General features: G+C 44.5%; 2 protein-coding genes across 3 annotated transcripts; both read left to right on the top strand.

The window, feature by feature from the left end:
- Nucleotides 1-7,350: 7,350 nt before the first annotated feature.
- Nucleotides 7,351-10,173, top strand: LOC112877890 (ADP-ribosylation factor-like protein 8a). The gene is made up of 5 exons (XM_025942268.1): nucleotides 7,351-7,687; nucleotides 8,569-8,650; nucleotides 8,738-8,892; nucleotides 9,571-9,732; nucleotides 9,815-10,173. The coding sequence occupies exons 1-5, from the start codon at nucleotides 7,650-7,652 to the stop codon at nucleotides 9,930-9,932; spliced, it is 555 nt and encodes a 184-aa protein (XP_025798053.1). The 5' UTR covers nucleotides 7,351-7,649; the 3' UTR covers nucleotides 9,933-10,173.
- Nucleotides 10,174-10,783: 610 nt separating this feature from the next.
- Nucleotides 10,784-14,733, top strand: LOC112877888 (surfeit locus protein 1). Of its 2 annotated transcripts, XM_025942265.1 has the most exons (6): nucleotides 10,784-11,021; nucleotides 11,094-11,197; nucleotides 11,285-11,529; nucleotides 12,536-12,710; nucleotides 13,227-13,510; nucleotides 14,315-14,733. In XM_025942265.1, the coding sequence occupies exons 1-6, from the start codon at nucleotides 10,877-10,879 to the stop codon at nucleotides 14,382-14,384; spliced, it is 1,023 nt and encodes a 340-aa protein (XP_025798050.1). In that variant the 5' UTR covers nucleotides 10,784-10,876; the 3' UTR covers nucleotides 14,385-14,733. The 2 variants fall into 2 exon arrangements, with proteins under 2 accessions (XP_025798050.1, XP_025798051.1); XM_025942266.1 differs by lacking the exon at nucleotides 10,784-11,021 and having other exon boundaries at nucleotides 11,028-11,197; nucleotides 11,305-11,529.
- The last annotated feature ends 1,166 nt before the right edge of the window (nucleotides 14,734-15,899 follow it).

A 15,899-nucleotide genomic window follows, 5' to 3' on the forward strand; every position in this document is an offset into this window, starting at 1 on the left:
TGCGGCAGGTGGCCGCTGTGGTTCATGTGGGGCTTCGGCTGTTGTTTATTCCTCTCCGCCGTTGTGGTTGGGGTGCTGACTGCTGCTGAGCATCTCCGGCACACTCGGTTCAAATTTCATCATTCAGTGACTTAGCTGCTTCTCATAAAAATTTTATTTTTCGATCAATAAACTGACACACGAACAAAATGAGTCGTCGTGTTGGTCCACTTAATTCTCGTTCTTCCTCTCCTGTCACTGTCGAATCAGAAATGAGTCAGGGCGGCTGAACTTGTGTTGGATCAGATGACGAGGAAGTCATTGTTGCTGCAATACACCAAGCGTTAAGCGTACTCAGTTTTTACTGACTGTACCAGCTGCCTTAGAAATGCTCCACGACTTGGCGCCTCTTGAGATATAGTCAGTGTGGACAGTTAATCATCTTAACACGTCAATGTCGCATACGCCGTATTCTTTGCTTACAACCCCACGTGTAAGTTACTCAGATCACGCGAATATCATTATATCATCAAGCTAGGTGGACAAAATGTTCCCGTGAGCTGAATCGAGCACATCGTAACACAAGCTCAATGGGTAAAGCCCGAGGTGGCAAGGGCCGTAGCACGTGGAGCAATCTTCGCTCCAGAGAGCATATCCGTGCGACGGATACGAGCCCCGCTGTCATCCATCAACACCCAGCGCGGGGTTTTCCCGTACCGTATGTGCAGGGGAGGAAGCGGCAGCCACCTACGCTACATCCACCCGTGCCCCGGCAGCAGGGACCTCCAACCTTCCAATTCACGGACGAGGACAGCCTGCGCTGTGCGTGGCGGTCCACGCCTTGGGGGTTTGGGTGGATGGGAAACGCCGGACGAACCCTGCTCGCCGGGATTCTGTACACCAGCCGTGCACCGCGCGCAGCTGTGGACTCGTGGTCCATGCGCCTCGCAGGTACAGAACTCTCGGGTCCGCGACCGCGAGATAGTATATTGTTAGATGCGATTTCCTACTCGATGGAGGACCGAATCTCCCGCCTCACCCACGCATGCTGATGCGGCACGCCAGCCATACCTGGCAGTGGCTCCCTTCGCGCAGCACCACTGCATAAAAAGAAAGGGGATATCGGGTACGCCAACCAACGATGGCCGGCGTTGTAGTACCGTGTAGAAATCATAGCTCCACCGATCAGGACGTATGCTGAAGCGGAGGGAAGGCCCACCGCACCGCTGTCGTCCTCGACTTCACCACCAGCGCCGCTGCTACCTCTTCCTCAACTCCGTCGCCCCCTCGTCACCACCTCAACGGCGGCATGGCAGATGGCAGCAGCTCTAGTAAGGTATTTCATCTCGGTTAAGATCCTTACCCACTCGATCTACTTCTAGAAGATCTAATAAACATATCAATGGTATCAGTTAGCTTACTCTAGCGAGTAGATCCATTTGGGGAAGATTAAGAGAAGAAGAAAGAAACGATCTCGACCTGAATCGAAAGAAGAAACCAAACCCTAACCGAAAGGGAAGAATTCACCTCGGCCGCCGGCCACGCCACCGCCATAGGGGCACCCTAGCAGAGCTCCTCGGTGGAGCCACACGCGACTCGGTTGCACACGGCGCCGGCGAGAAGGCCCACAAGGGAGCAGGAAGGCGGCGGCGGCGAGAGCCCGCAAGGGCGCAGGCGCAGCGTCTTGAGTGCCACTGGCGGCGCGCACATCGGGCTCAAGGCACCGACGCAAAGGCCGCTCGACAGCGGCGCTCTCACGCACAAGCGAGCACGCGCGCCGGCGAGGGGGCCTGCGGCGGCGGCGCCGTCTCCTCCCTCCGACCGCGATGGGTGGCCTCCGCCTCTGGCGTAGCTGAGAGAGAAAGAGGGAGGAAGGGAAGGAAGGCTTGGGGTAATAGCACAGCGGCACCATCGGACCGAGCCAGGCAAGAAGGAGCAAGCTAGGGTTAGGGTTTGGGGAGCCCGAGCCGGCCGCCCTTTTACCCCACCGATATGTGCGCTCAGCTGTTGGATCGGCTTGAGCAGATGAGATCAAGGTGGGGGAGAGAGGGCGCAGCGCGCTGGGCCGATTTGGCGGCCCAACCGTCGACTATCGGGCCCCGGGCCCAGGCGATCGAGAAGGAGGCTGGGCCGACTCGGCCCAGCGAGCCGAGCCAAGTGCTAAGGCGCACGCACACTCAGTAGGAATTAGTTTCATTTTTTAGAAGTTTTTTAACCGTATTAATCTCTAATTAATTAGCATCAACGTGATATTTTTTTAGAGAGTAGATGAGTACACTGAAATGTTTATAAGATAGAATTGCTTCTAAATAGAATTATTTTTCTGCTGCAATTATATTTATCTTCCAATTAAATTAGAACCAACGGGAAAATTTAATTGGAAGAGTAGTCGTATGTTTTTCAATTAATTATGATATTTCTATTTTCTGACCAACGTTGATGATAGCAATGTTATAAATTTTATTTATAAGTTTTCCATGTATTAGTTCTATTTCTGCTCAACGGTGATATAGAATTAATGAAGAAGAATATTGTACGTCTGCCCAAAAGAAAAAGGCGTACATCCGTTGATTTCCATCAACATTTGAGATTACTTAGCTGCATGCCAACGGGCTGTTTTGCTGGGGTACGTGAAGGGAAAGGCTTTGGACGAAAATGAGTTTAGTTATTCTCTCACTAGCTTCCGCAATTGTTAGTTTATTAATTTCTAATTAAATTGGAGCCAACGGGAAGATTTAATCGGAAAAGCATGTGTGAATGTTTTTGTCATTATGACAGAGTTTGTTATAAATAAGTCAGATGCATGTTTAATTTGACCAACGTTGAATTAAAAAGGTGTGTTACAAAGTATTCAGATTTATTTTAGAATTTGATGTTTTAGATGTACAAACACTTTCTATGTCCCGAGAGCTAATTCTGTTTTTTACGGAATTATCCCGTATGGCGAGAGAAGTTTTAGCATTGTACTTATGATATTAATATCCTGAATGCCAGAAGAAGTTTGTGATGACTCATGTGCTATTAGTGCATCTCGCGCAGCGAGAGAAGTTTGGGATAGCTCTTATATTATCTTAGAATTGATCGTGCACTATTATTGTGTCATAGTCATTAAACATTCAATCGGTTAACATCATAAGGGGTGCAATCCCAAATTACACCATTGCTAAGTCTAAGAAGGTGTAGAGTCCATTAAGCTAACTCTTCACAAGCATATGCGAGCACTCTAATTGAGTAGCTTGTTGCGAAGTAATCTAGTAATGGTAGAATGCATATTTTTTGAATGTATAATATGACCACTAAGATGGAGTCATTATACTGGAACGAAAGGAAAGGGAAAAATTAAGGCTTGACAGGTTGAATCCACCAACCGAGCTGAGCACATCAATAAAAAGATTCAAGCTTTTCCTTGTAGTATCATATTGACCCGAAATGAGTTTCGGGAAAAAAAAAGTTGGACACAAAAGAAAAGAAAAGAAAAATATGCGAGCATGACTTGCAGAAGTATCGCTATTAAAGGACTTTGTCAAGTTCTTGAAGTGCAATGAGGAAAGAGTACTCCCTTACGAATTATGAAAGAATTTTGTTTGCATAATATAGTCATGTGAATGAAGTAAGTGATAAATATCTCCTTGTTCACGAGAATTCTAAATAGTTTTCAAAATTATGGCAGTAAAGTTTACGCTATATTTTGAGATGGAGGATTGTGAGATAAGTTAAGAAAGATACTCTCCATTCCCCTGTACTCTAAATCGAATGCAATGCATAGTATGCATTGCGGGCAAGAATGATCTATTAACAATGACCATGACCGTCAGGGGAGGGTCCCTGAGGGTCTTGATATCGATACCTCTATGTAAAGAAACAGCTAAATTTGTGGACCTTTTACGGTTCCAATATGAAGATAGCATAGTTGGCCAGTATTTATACTAGGAAGATAGCATAGTTGGCCAGTATTTATACTGGACAAGCCTCAGCAGAATGGAGTAGCTGAAAGATGCAACTATACATTAATAGATATGGTGAGAAGTATGATAACTTACTCCACTCTACCGATAAGTTTATGGATGGAGGCGGTAAGAACCGTCATTCATATTTCCAATCGAGTACCTAGTAAGTCGATGTCCATAACACCGTATAAGTTTTCCAGCTGAGGCCATAGTATTTAACTCAAATGTTGAAAAGTTAGATCTCAAGACAGTAAGTTACCATTTCATTGGCTATCCAAATAAGTCGAAAGGTTATCATTTCTTCTTGAAGGATGACATGATCAGTGGGAGCATGGTGCCCCGAGAAGTTAGCTTTAAGGAGAAGTGGGTACACTCGTCCACTCCGATGATTCAAGAACCGTGGTCAGTTCTCCTGTAGAAACGAGGAATGAGGAACCTGTCCTTCAGGAACTAAAAAAATATTGTTGCATATGACGAAGAGCTGCAACGGCCCCACATGGAAGATATCCCATAAGTTGTCGTTCCCAGAAGATCTCAAAAAGTTAGAAAAGTCTATGTTAACAAGAAAATTCGAACGGATGGTGATCCCACCTTAATTGAAGAAGCCATGAGAAGCACTCACTCGTAGAATTAGCTTGAGACCATGCGATATGAAATGAGATCAATGAGTACCAACAAATTTTGGACTTCGAAGATAATCCTAAAGGAGTAAAAATAGTAGGCTACAAATGAATCTATAAAATAAAATGTGACTCCAAAGAGAATGCAAAAGATAGAAAGTGCGACTTGTAGCGAAAGGATGCACGCAAAGAAAAGGAATAGATTGTAATGAGATATTTTCTCCATTCTCATGCAAGGATTTTTTTAGAATCACAATAGCGTTAGTGGCATATTATGATTTAGAGTGACGTAAGATGGATGTAAAGACGGCATTCCTCAATGGGAATTTGTATGAAAAACATTCGCATGGTTCAACCTAAAGGTTTTATCATGGAAGAAAAGGAAGTATGGGATGCTGTCTGAGGAAATCCATTTATAGATTAAAATAAGCTTTGGATATTGGTATTTTAAAGTTTGATAAAACGATAAGAAAATTTGGGTTTTAAAGAGAATGAGGAAGATAATTGCATTTATGCAAAGCTCAAGAACAGAAAATTCATTTTCCTTATCCTGTATGTGGATGGTATCTCACTCACCAGTAGTAATGTTAATCTGCTATTGCAGAAGAATAAATTTTGTCCACTAATGATAATATGAAAGGTCTCGATGAAGCTTCTTTCGCTTTTAGGAATTGAAGCTCACCGAGAAAGAAGAAAAAGCGATATTAGGATTATCGCAAAAGACGTACTTAGAAAATATTCTAAAGAAATAAATATAGTATGCATGCGAGTAAACTATACCTACTCCTATAGTCAAGGGTGATGGATTTGGAAAATTTCAAAATCCTAGGAACCAAGAGGTGATCGATCAAATGAAATGTGCTTCATCTATCGAAGCTTAAAGAATGTTCAAGTAAGAACTCACCCTAACGTAACACACGTATCCGGAATATTTTGGCAAAAGCCCAGTTCAGATATAGATCACTGGAATGGAGTTAAGAATATATTGTGATTTTGTAAAGTATTATAGGCCTCATATTAAGATAGAAAGAACAAGTAGTTGCGAGTATAAAGATAGAACTTCTGCGAGATGTGTAGTAAAATCCACAGTAGTTGCTAACATTCGCGGTTGGAGTTTTATCGTGGAAAAGCTCCAAATAAAATAAACACACTTGTGGTACCATCAGTGATGCATATCCATAGTATAACATGATATGAGGCCAACAAGCAGGCACTTAAAGTTGATAAAGTCATACCCAGAATTAAGTATTTCACTCCTATAACAATAGGTCAAGTGTGCTGCGAAATATATTGGCATTAAGAGGTTAATTGTCAAGGAGAAAGTTTAGAATCATATTGAAAGTATTGAACACACAAGTACCAAGTGTCTGCAGATCCACTCACCAAAGGCTTACCACCCAATATGTTCAGTGAACACTCAGTCGACATGAGTCTATGATAAAGCCTATAATTTCTGGATTATAAAGGGGTCTAGTGTCTATTGCGAGATAAAAAGATATATTATAGTCGTCGCGTCAGATGGTACAAAGGTAATTGTCATGATGCAGCATGCTGTATATGTCGATTCGTTGAGAAGTAGACATGAAGTACAAGTAATGAGTACGAGAGGCCGAGATCGAAAGAGACAATGTTAGATGCGATCTTCTACTCGGTCGAGGATCGAGTCTCCCGGCTCAACCACGCACCCGGATCGGGGACACGCTAGCCATCCCTGGTAGTGGACCTGCCTCTGCGCAGCACCACTGCATAAAGGAAAGGGGACACCGGGCACGCTAACTAACGATGGCCGGCGCTGGAGTACCCCATAAAAACCACACCTCCACCGATTCAGGTGAAGTGCTGAAGCGAAGGGAAAGCCCACCGCACCACTGCCGTCCTCGACTTCGCCGCTGCTACCTCTTTCCCGATTCCGTCGCCACCTCGTCACCACTCAACGGCGGCACCATGGCAGATGGCAGCAGCTACTTAGTAAGATATTTCATCTTGGCTAAGATCCTCACCACTCGATCTACTCCTTGAAGATCCAATAAACCTACTATGTCTACGCCGGTTTTGGATCATCTCTGGTATCATGGTGCCAGAGCAAGAGCCGTGCGCGTACGTGCGCCCGTTGCATCTTGGTGCCGAAGCCGGCAGTTTGCGCGCCGGGGGGGAGTCGGCTTTGCTCTCACGAACTTTGACTTCTGAGGCTGGGCACACGTATTTGACCTTGTTGTAAAAATCTCTCCCTTTACCCCCCGTAAAATAATATATGCAATAACCTAGCATCAATATAAAGTTTGCCGTAATTTCCCTCAAAAAGGCTAGGCATCCTTGCGCTATAAAAAATAGCTGCTGTACTTAGGAGTGAGAACGGATCATACTGCCCAGTGATCTCTTCGCATCTAACGTGGCCCGTCTCTTCAACGACTCCTACGATTCCACGCAGCTCGGGTCAGAAAAACGAGCGGCAAGCAAATAGTTTTTTGGGCAAACAAGCCTTGGGCCAACTCAACCCAATAAAGTAGCCAAGCAAGCCCATCGGGCCCAAAGCAACGCTACTACACCGCGATTGGCTGGCGGCCCAGGTGCCCAGCAAACCCCCCGAGAAAACAGGGCGGAATCAGGTCAGCTGCGGGATAGACGACGCTACCAGCCTACCAGACCAGTCCACCCAGTTGGAATCCCTCCCGTTGGCAGGGGAGCGGATACCGGAACGGAACGGCACTCGTGGCTGGCCGCCCTATCACCCGCGGCCACGCGAGGCCGTATGATTGGCGGACCGGACGCCAATAATACCCCCCGCCTCCCTCCTCTCGCCTCCCCTCGCCTCATCGCCGCAGCTGGCTCGCTCGCGGTCGCGGCGTCCTCTCCTCTCCTCCCCGTCACCCCCTCGTCCCCCGCCCCATCCACGCCGCGTCGCCCTCCGCCCTCCAAATAAAGTAAACGCGGGCGGTGACAGGAGGGCCACCACCGAATCCTCCCCCGCCGCGTCCGCTCGCTATTAACCCGTCGCCGCCCCACCAAGCTCGATCCCCTCCGCCTTCTTCGCCGCCACCGGAGCAGGGCCTGCCTCCTCTCTCTCTCGTTCGGGTCCGGGGAGAGGAGAAGGGAGCGAGGCGCCATGGGGTTCTGGGAGGCCTTCCTCAACTGGCTCCGCAGGTATATACGCACGCTCTTGGGCTGCTCCGTCGTCTCGCGGGTTTGATCTGCGGCGCATTGCGCCGCCGGGTGCGGGGATCATCGGTGGATAGGAGATCTGGGGGTTATTCTGGTTTGATTGGTCGAGATGGTTACGGAGGCTATGGAGTTTGCTGGTGGAAAGCTTCTAGCATATAGCGAATGTGATCGGTACAGCGTGATCCTATTAGGGAAAAGTAATTGTGTTCTTGTGGTTGGTTTCTGTCTGCAAACTTGGTATTTTGGAGCTTTGCGGGTAAGTTCCTTATGACAATCAAGCTTTAATCGGACTTTTTCTCAACAGAAAAGGTTTTAATTGAACATGCTGACCAAAAATTGTTGGGGAGATTGCAACACATGAAATTTGTGAAGATCACTTATTCAAAACGGAAAAGGGATGATTTATTTAGTGCCATGTTTCGCAATGTCTTGTTATCCTGCAAGGCGCCGTTATTTTTGTTATATACTTCGCCCGTATGGATTCCATATTATGCTGAAGTATTGATTACCGCTAGTAAGTTCTTGGATAGCATTCCAGACTTAATCTGAGGCTGGTAATTATTTGTTATTCCTCAATCATTGACATATACTAGTATAGCTACCAGTAGACTAAATTTATTTCATCTCTACCTGCCAGCCAGGTAGGTGGTAGGCTTTGGACTAGATACATAGAAATACAAAAGAGCTTCAATTCTAAGAATGTCTTGCACATGCACTTGTTGGGTGGTGGAGCATTACTTTGACATTTGTAGTTATATGTTCCGATTTCCAAGCAAAGGGATGAACTGATATAATCTGCCATTCGTTTTTCTTGATGGGCTTGACTGCTTGAATAACAGTTTTCTGCTTTCTTAAATCTGCAGCCTATTTTTCAAGCAAGAGATGGAGCTTTCCTTGATAGGGCTCCAAAATGCTGGGAAAACATCACTTGTGAATGTCATTGCTGTAAGTATCAGACATCCTTTTGGTACCACTCTTATGCTGGATGCCTGATGAAATATATTTATCATGGGTAAACATGTTTTTTTGCAGACTGGTGGCTTTAGTGAGGATATGATTCCTACTGTAGGATTCAATATGAGAAAGGTAACCAAAGGAAATGTCACAATAAAATTGTGGGATCTTGGAGGCCAACCAAGATTCCGGAGCATGTGGGAGAGATACTGCCGTGCAGTTTCTGCAATTGTGTATGTCTTTCATGTCTAATCTGCCATTTACAGCTATAGAACTAATGCTCATCAGCTGTCATGCTTAGTTGTGGCTTGTTAGACATGTCTATTATTTTGGTAGGCCATGGTTATATCATGCTGATAGTATGGTTTATGTACAAAGTCTTTCTGAACTATCCTACTTTTCTAAAGGCTTTCTTTAAGGTTCTCATAGCCTACTTCTGTTCCTTTGGTTTATATTTTAATTGTCTTTATGATCGGGATAAGTGTTTGGTTTGTGGCTTAGCTGTCCTGTGATGCCTTGCTTATTTGTATGTAGTTATGTTATTTTGCTTTTTGTTGATAATGATGAAATTGTTTATTTACTACCCATTTTTTTCTTGTTTTGCTTTGCTGTGTATGATGGTGATGGTACATTGTTTATTTGTTCGCATTTTTGGCTATTTTTCGTTGTTGTGGATAATGATGAAGCCCTTTTTTGTTTCTGCCTTTCTGTTATCTTTGCTTAAATGATGAGGTGGAACTTGTACCAGCTGTACTTTTTTTTTCTGATTCACTTCCACAGATTTTATATTTTATAACTAGCTTCATTGAAACTTGCTGCATGATTTTTTCTGAAGGTCATAGCTGATATAATCAATCAATAGGGAATGGGAGCTTCTACAGTTGGATGTTTAAATTGTTTTGGTTGTGCAGGTATGTTGTTGACGCGGCAGATCGAGAAAACATGGCCATTGCAAAAGGCGAGCTCCATGACCTCCTGAGCAAGCCATCTTTGACTGGGATCCCGTTACTAGTCATTGGCAATAAAATTGATAAGCCTGAAGCTTTCCCTAAGCAAAGCTTCACTGAAGTCATGTAAGGGCATGCTACTGCAGTCCGTTACTTTTTTTATCAGTTCGATACATTGAACTCATTACTGCCTGACGAATGATTGCAGGGGCCTAAAGACAATCACTGACCGAGAAGTGGCATGCTTCATGATATCATGCAAGAACTCGACCAACATCGATTCCGTCATCGACTGGCTGGTGAAGCACTCGAAAAAGAAGAATTGATCGAAATCTGTAACACTTGAAGCGTGCTCCGGTTTCTCTCTTTTTGCATGTCGCGTAGCATTGGGGCTGTAAATTATGCAAGAGGTATTGATCAGGGATGTTGTGTTCATAATTTTGTTGGTAGACTACGTCTGGTGTGCACGCGCGTGCTCTGTTACAATTTACAGGAGGTTGCCCTTTGTGTTTCACATTTGCTTGGTCAATTTGAGCAGTGTGATTTGTTTCACATTGTTTACTTGAAGATCAAACAAAACTGAATGAAGTGTTGTCAATGCGAGCGAACATTGGTGAAAAACAACACGATCAACCAGACAAATCTGTATGAGGGCCCTGCTAGCTATTTTAAAATATGAAATGCACATAACGAGAGATGGGGTGGGAAATCGATCAGGTAAGAATTAGAAACTGCAGAGGAATTAAGAGGATTCGAATCCTAGTGAGAAATTACTTCGAGGCTCGATTCATGGCACTTTCTTCACTGTATGTAAACAGTCATTAGTGCAATTTTCCAGCCTTTTTTCGTGGAGTTTCTCAGCCTTCTGTATCTCTTTTTGTGCTTGGGTTCATACATCATATGACTAAATTTATGTGCTGCCCTTACTTTGGTTCAGGCAAATTTCAACCCCTTTTTGACCCTGCGAGGTGCAATTTTTCTTACCTTTCCACTATTTTTGTCAATCCAAAATCTTATTTTACAAAATCTAAATTCCTAACAAACATAAATGACATGTATGTCAAAGAACTGAAAGAGTTTGGGATATTTATAAACAGTAAACATGTACAGTACTTAGTCTTTCATTCTCGAAATCTCCGTTAAAATTCCAACCCCAAAAGGCCAAAAGAAATGCAAGATTGCCCTGTGCGCTGATGCTCTGCCCTCCCACTCCCCCGTCGACAGGTCCGAAGTCCAAACTCCAAACCCCTGACCCTCTCTGACCTCGGCGATGGCGGCGTCGCTCTCCAAGCACCTCCGCCTCCGCCTGCGCGGCAGCGGCGAGCAACGCCTCCTCCCCTCCCGCGCCTCCACTTCGAACGCCTCATCACCCGCACCTCCTCCTCCTCCCAGCGCCGCCGCGCCGCCGCCCCTAGGTGCCCATCTACCCTAATCGTTGCGAAATGCCTCGCGAATCATCTGCAAATCTTGTCGTGTTCCACTCGCAGGGGCAGGGAAGGATGCGAGCGCGTGGTCCAAGCTCTTCCTCTTCGCGCCCGGCGCCATCACCTTCGGCCTCGGCACATGGCAGCTCTTCAGGAGGCAGGAGAAGGTCATACCGCGCACGCGCTCTCGTCACTCACTGCTTCGTTTTGTTGGCCGGCGAGACCTCACATTGGTGTTTCCTTCTCGACCTCAGATAGAGATGCTGGATTACAGGACGCGGAGGCTGGATATGGAGCCTGTAGCGTGGAACGAGGCGACCTCGTCCGCTGCCCTGCGTGATCCGGACGCGCTGGAGTTCCGGAAGATCGTGTGCGAGGGCGATTTTGACGAGGAGAAGTCGGTTTTCGTCGGACCTCGCTCCCGAAGCATCTCGGGTGTGACGGAGAATGGGTATTATGTGATCACTCCGTTGATTCCCAGGTCGACTGAGCCCAGCAGGTAAGTTATTTCGAAAATGCTGGAATCCCAGTTCCTATTTTTCAGATTACCTTGAGAACCAACATTGCACTCTTGCAAGGAAACTATCACGATGATTGAGCTTGATACCCTTTATTTTGGGAAGTTCTTTTGAAAAGCTACTGTAGTGAAAATGGCTGATACTTGTAAACCGTAAAAGCTTGTCTGTGGTCAAATTCGAAAATGGTGATTTAGTGTAGTAGAATTAAACTACTAAATATTTCTTCAACAAGGACAAAGGGTATCAAGCTTGGAAGATGTGTCTTATGTTAGGGTAAAACCAAAACAATTGAAGTAGTGGAAGATGCTCGAGTTGGCAGTGATTTGAATTCTTTTGATTCTAACTGGCTTGGTGTACATACCCCTCTATTGCCGTTCCATGGACAATGAAATCTTCAGCTGGATATGAATGAATTGAAAAGTTATGTAATTATCTTCATTGAAAATTTGAAGGAAAAAATAACATTCAAATACTCCTGTTTATCTTTTCATGTATTGATAACTGAGTTGATAGTCAAGAGATACAGAGGATTGTAGAAACATGTTTGGCAATAATCCTACATATTTGCAGTTGTGTTGCAACAATTGGTGATGTATGTGTGCAATGGGGGTGGACGGTGGGGTGTTCAGACTTAATCTGTAACTGTCCACAGAGAACTCCCCAACCCAAGTAATAATCTCAAAAGACAAATTTGCTTGGTATTTTGTTAAAGTATGTCTGGAAGGGACCTTTAGGTCCATAATTGAGCGTTTGTGCTTCATGCTATCTGATAGCTTCATTGTTCTTGATCAGCACATGCAGAATTGTGGGTGAGGATGCAAGCCTGTTTGCTATGCCTGTTTTGACTTTATCTCCCACACATTCTTGTCATAGATAGCTCATAACTCCACGTCACCACCTGTCAGCCTTAGAAATTAAAAATCAACCATAATATTTTGCAGGTACTCTTTATGTAGTCATTTATCTTTCTGAGAAATGGTTTGTCAGTTTGCAGTCACCTATCCTTGTGAATAGAGGATGGGTTCCTCGTGGATGGCGTGATAAAAACATTAAGGTTCACCAAATCCTGGATGAAGCTTCAGAATCAAAAGCTGTTAAACAGCCAGATGGAAAAAGTTCATGGTGGAAGTTTTGGTCTAATGAGCCTAAATCATCTCCTGAGGTGATCTTTATTCCCAGTCTTTTGGCTTAGCTTCCAATCTATTACCTCAAATTCTAAATGTATCTACTTTGCTCATCAAATCAGAGTACCATGTGTTTTGTGAGTGTTGTTATAATGTTATTTTTTGTGCCATGGTATGTAAACTCCTTGTACATGATAACGCCGTGGCAGCAATTTATCAAATAAGTCATGTCATATTTATTGCTTATACTAGACCTGTTTAAGACCATTTGTGGCTTCTAGAATGATAAATGGTATGGAATGTAGGCTTGTTGTTGGTCTGTGGCAATTGAATCAATATCATGTTGCCACAAGTACTGTACCTGCTTTAGATCATTAAAAGTATCCATAATCCTTAAGTTGTACTACCTTCATCCTTAAATATATGATGTTTAGGACAAGCAAATGAGTTCCTTTTCAACTAATTTGCCTGTATTAAACGTATAGATTTGAGAATGGATGGAGTATTTGTATTGCTTCATTAGGCTCAAAATTTATGCAAGTTACCTTTTGCAGATTGAAAAACCGAGAGAACCTCCTGTAAGAGTTACTGGAGTAATCCGAGGAAGTGAGAAGCCAAGCATATTTGTTCCAGCGAATGAGCCCAGTAGTGGCCAGTGGTTTTATGTGGATGTTCCCATGATTGCTCATGCTTGTGGGCTTCCTGAAAATACTGTTTATATAGAAGATACAAATGAAGACGTCTCTCCGACAAACCCTTATCCTGTTCCAAAAGATGTCAACACCTTGATTCGTCACTCGGTGATGCCAGAAGACCATCTCAAATACACTTTTACATGGTAAGAACTTAACCCCAAGCCCATCAGGCTTTGCAGCTGGATTATTTCATTCTGTGTTAGTTTTATTTTTTGACTACTGTTACCAGTGGTTTCACTCATCCTGAATCCTGATAGAGACGAGTCTGTTGCTGCTCTTATTTGGTTGTTTGGATGGCAATATCTGAATTTATTTGATATACACAGTTCATTGCCTCTACAAATCCACAGTATCTATAACTTGACTGAGTCAGGCAGTTCATCACTGCCAGGCCATGATAGTTGGCGTCTTCTCTACAAGAAATACTTGTGCTGAACATAGAACGCTCCTGTTTGTTGCATGTTTTGTGCAGAACAAAAACTGGAACCATCAATATATTAAAAAAAACAGCTTTACTTAGGTGGATCTACCTTGTATGATTGGACAATAGCCTTTTCCCGATGAAACATTGCTTCTTGCACACCACACTGCTTTTATAGCAGTATTATTTTTCTCCGGCTTGCACATTCTGTTATGTTTGTCCATTACGTAATTGAAGCAATGGGATCTAAGATTAGCACATGAAATGCAATTGTGGGTGTGATAATGAGGCACAGAAATTTGAGAATAAGGTAATAAGGATCTGGGGCAGTGGACACTCATTTACTGAGTTTTCGAACTTCCTAGAACATGTGATGAGCTTGGAGACGGCATATGTTGGTGCATGTGCTTACTGAATTCAGAATTAGATGACATTAATCATGTGATGCTGACTCTGTAAATGTGATAATCTCTTCTGGGCACCTTCCACCTTATCACCACTTCATATGTTTTGTTTGCTGTTTTAGGTACACTCTTTCTGCTGCTGTGACTTACATGGCTTCAAAGAGGATAAAGGCTAAGAAGGTTAGGTTGTAACGGTAACAGGAATGTAGTCCACCGTATACTTGGCACATTGAAAACCATCGCAGATGCCCGAGCTAATGCCCCTTTCGTCTTAGGCAATAAGATTGTCCTCTTTTGTTTCGATATGCTGTACATTACTACCTGTTTCTCCCGGTGGAGCGCAGAGGATACAGCAATTTTGTATGATGATTGTTTCCGCTGGCTGGAAGGGCTGTCTGTAACTGCAAGGCTGCCCGATTCCTTGTAATATTTTTGTCAGGGAGCTTACAAACAGAGTAGCCTTATCTTCTTTTAGCATTTTTGTATGATGATTGTTTCACCTGAGAAATTGTTGCACCGGGTTGCCAACATTGCATTTTCCTTTGCCGGGCTGGACCGTTGCTGGCTTGTTTCGAGGTCACTAGCACAAGGGTTTCTGCCCGCAGGAACATCTCCTGATGGGCTTCCTGGTGCTTGCAGTAGCAGTTCAATTTTAATCGCCGCACTCATATCGTATGAAGAATGAAAGCGAAATTACACTGCATGTTCCATTCAATTTATGTGGTCGTACCTTGCCATGTCTTTCATCACCTTACCCCGTCATTTGAAATGGTCGTAAAAAGTGACTTGTTTAGCAGCAAATTTTTGCTATTGGTACGTTTGTACAGCCTTGTAAACATTAGTTTTTGGAAAATACGTTCGAGACAAATCTATATGCTTACTCAGGTAAGTGAGCACTAATTCTCAGTAACATTTGCTAGACGCGCCCTAACAGGTTGCTTTGTACTATTATGTACTGGTACTAGAGAGTAATTGTGTTTTCTCATTTTAGACAAAAGTGCCAGAGAAAGCGACTGCACCGTAGGCATACGATGCTCGTGAGCTGTGACGCTGTTTCCAGTTCTACTTGTCCTCTCCCGACGACATCTGTTTCTCCTCAGCCTGCTCTCGCTTGTTTTCACACAATAAAAAGCGGTAGACAGACAGTGAAATTAGTATTGGATCGGCAGGCCTGAATGCCTGATCCACCCACGTTCCGACGAGTCAGGCGCGAGTAAATTCCCCTCAAGAGAGCGGGGGAAGAGGGTTCGGATTGCCCGTACAGTACCCCAACAGTGCGGCCCCTGACAGGAGCACGTCAGCAATGCGTCGCATGTGACGGTACCTCCCCCGACTTGATTGCCAGTAGCCTTCCACGGGCTCAGTACACGCCGTGCGGCTTAAATACCCCCCCATCCTTAACTTTCATGGAGCCTGCTCGTACGCTTTTGTCCGGTCTAATTTTGTTTTTTTTCCTTGAAAGAAAACCGGTCTAACTTTGTTGCAGCGACACGCTGTTACTAGCGACCTTAATGGCGCTGCTGCCAAACGGCAGAGTACCAGGGACAAATGGACACGCCGGCATTCAGCCGCTAATCATCATGATTAACCTAACCTTAGCCACTCCCGGCCGGCGTCCGACTCCCGACCAAACCGCACATGTCGCCGGAGCCAATCGCCGCGCATCGGATCCTTCTCTTCTTTTGGATCATATACTGCTGCGTGCGT

This window comes from Panicum hallii, chromosome 9, assembly GCF_002211085.1.
Source record: "Panicum hallii strain FIL2 chromosome 9, PHallii_v3.1, whole genome shotgun sequence".
In the NCBI taxonomy this organism is placed as follows: Eukaryota; Viridiplantae; Streptophyta; class Magnoliopsida; order Poales; family Poaceae; genus Panicum; species Panicum hallii.

Coding starts and splice junctions, on each gene's coding strand:
- LOC112877890 (XM_025942268.1), top strand. CDS start 7,650: ATGGGGTTCTGGGAGGCCTTCCTCAACTGGCTCCGCAG. Junction 8,651..8,737: donor CACTTGTGAATGTCATTGCT/GTAAGTATCAGA, acceptor GTTTTTTTGCAG/ACTGGTGGCTTTAGTGAGGA. Junction 8,893..9,570: donor CGTGCAGTTTCTGCAATTGT/GTATGTCTTTCA, acceptor TTGGTTGTGCAG/GTATGTTGTTGACGCGGCAG.
- LOC112877888 (XM_025942265.1), top strand. CDS start 10,877: ATGGCGGCGTCGCTCTCCAAGCACCTCCGCCTCCGCCTGCGCGGCAGC. Junction 11,022..11,093: donor CGCCGCGCCGCCGCCCCTAG/GTGCCCATCTAC, acceptor TTCCACTCGCAG/GGGCAGGGAAGGATGCGAGC. Junction 11,198..11,284: donor TCTTCAGGAGGCAGGAGAAG/GTCATACCGCGC, acceptor TCTCGACCTCAG/ATAGAGATGCTGGATTACAG.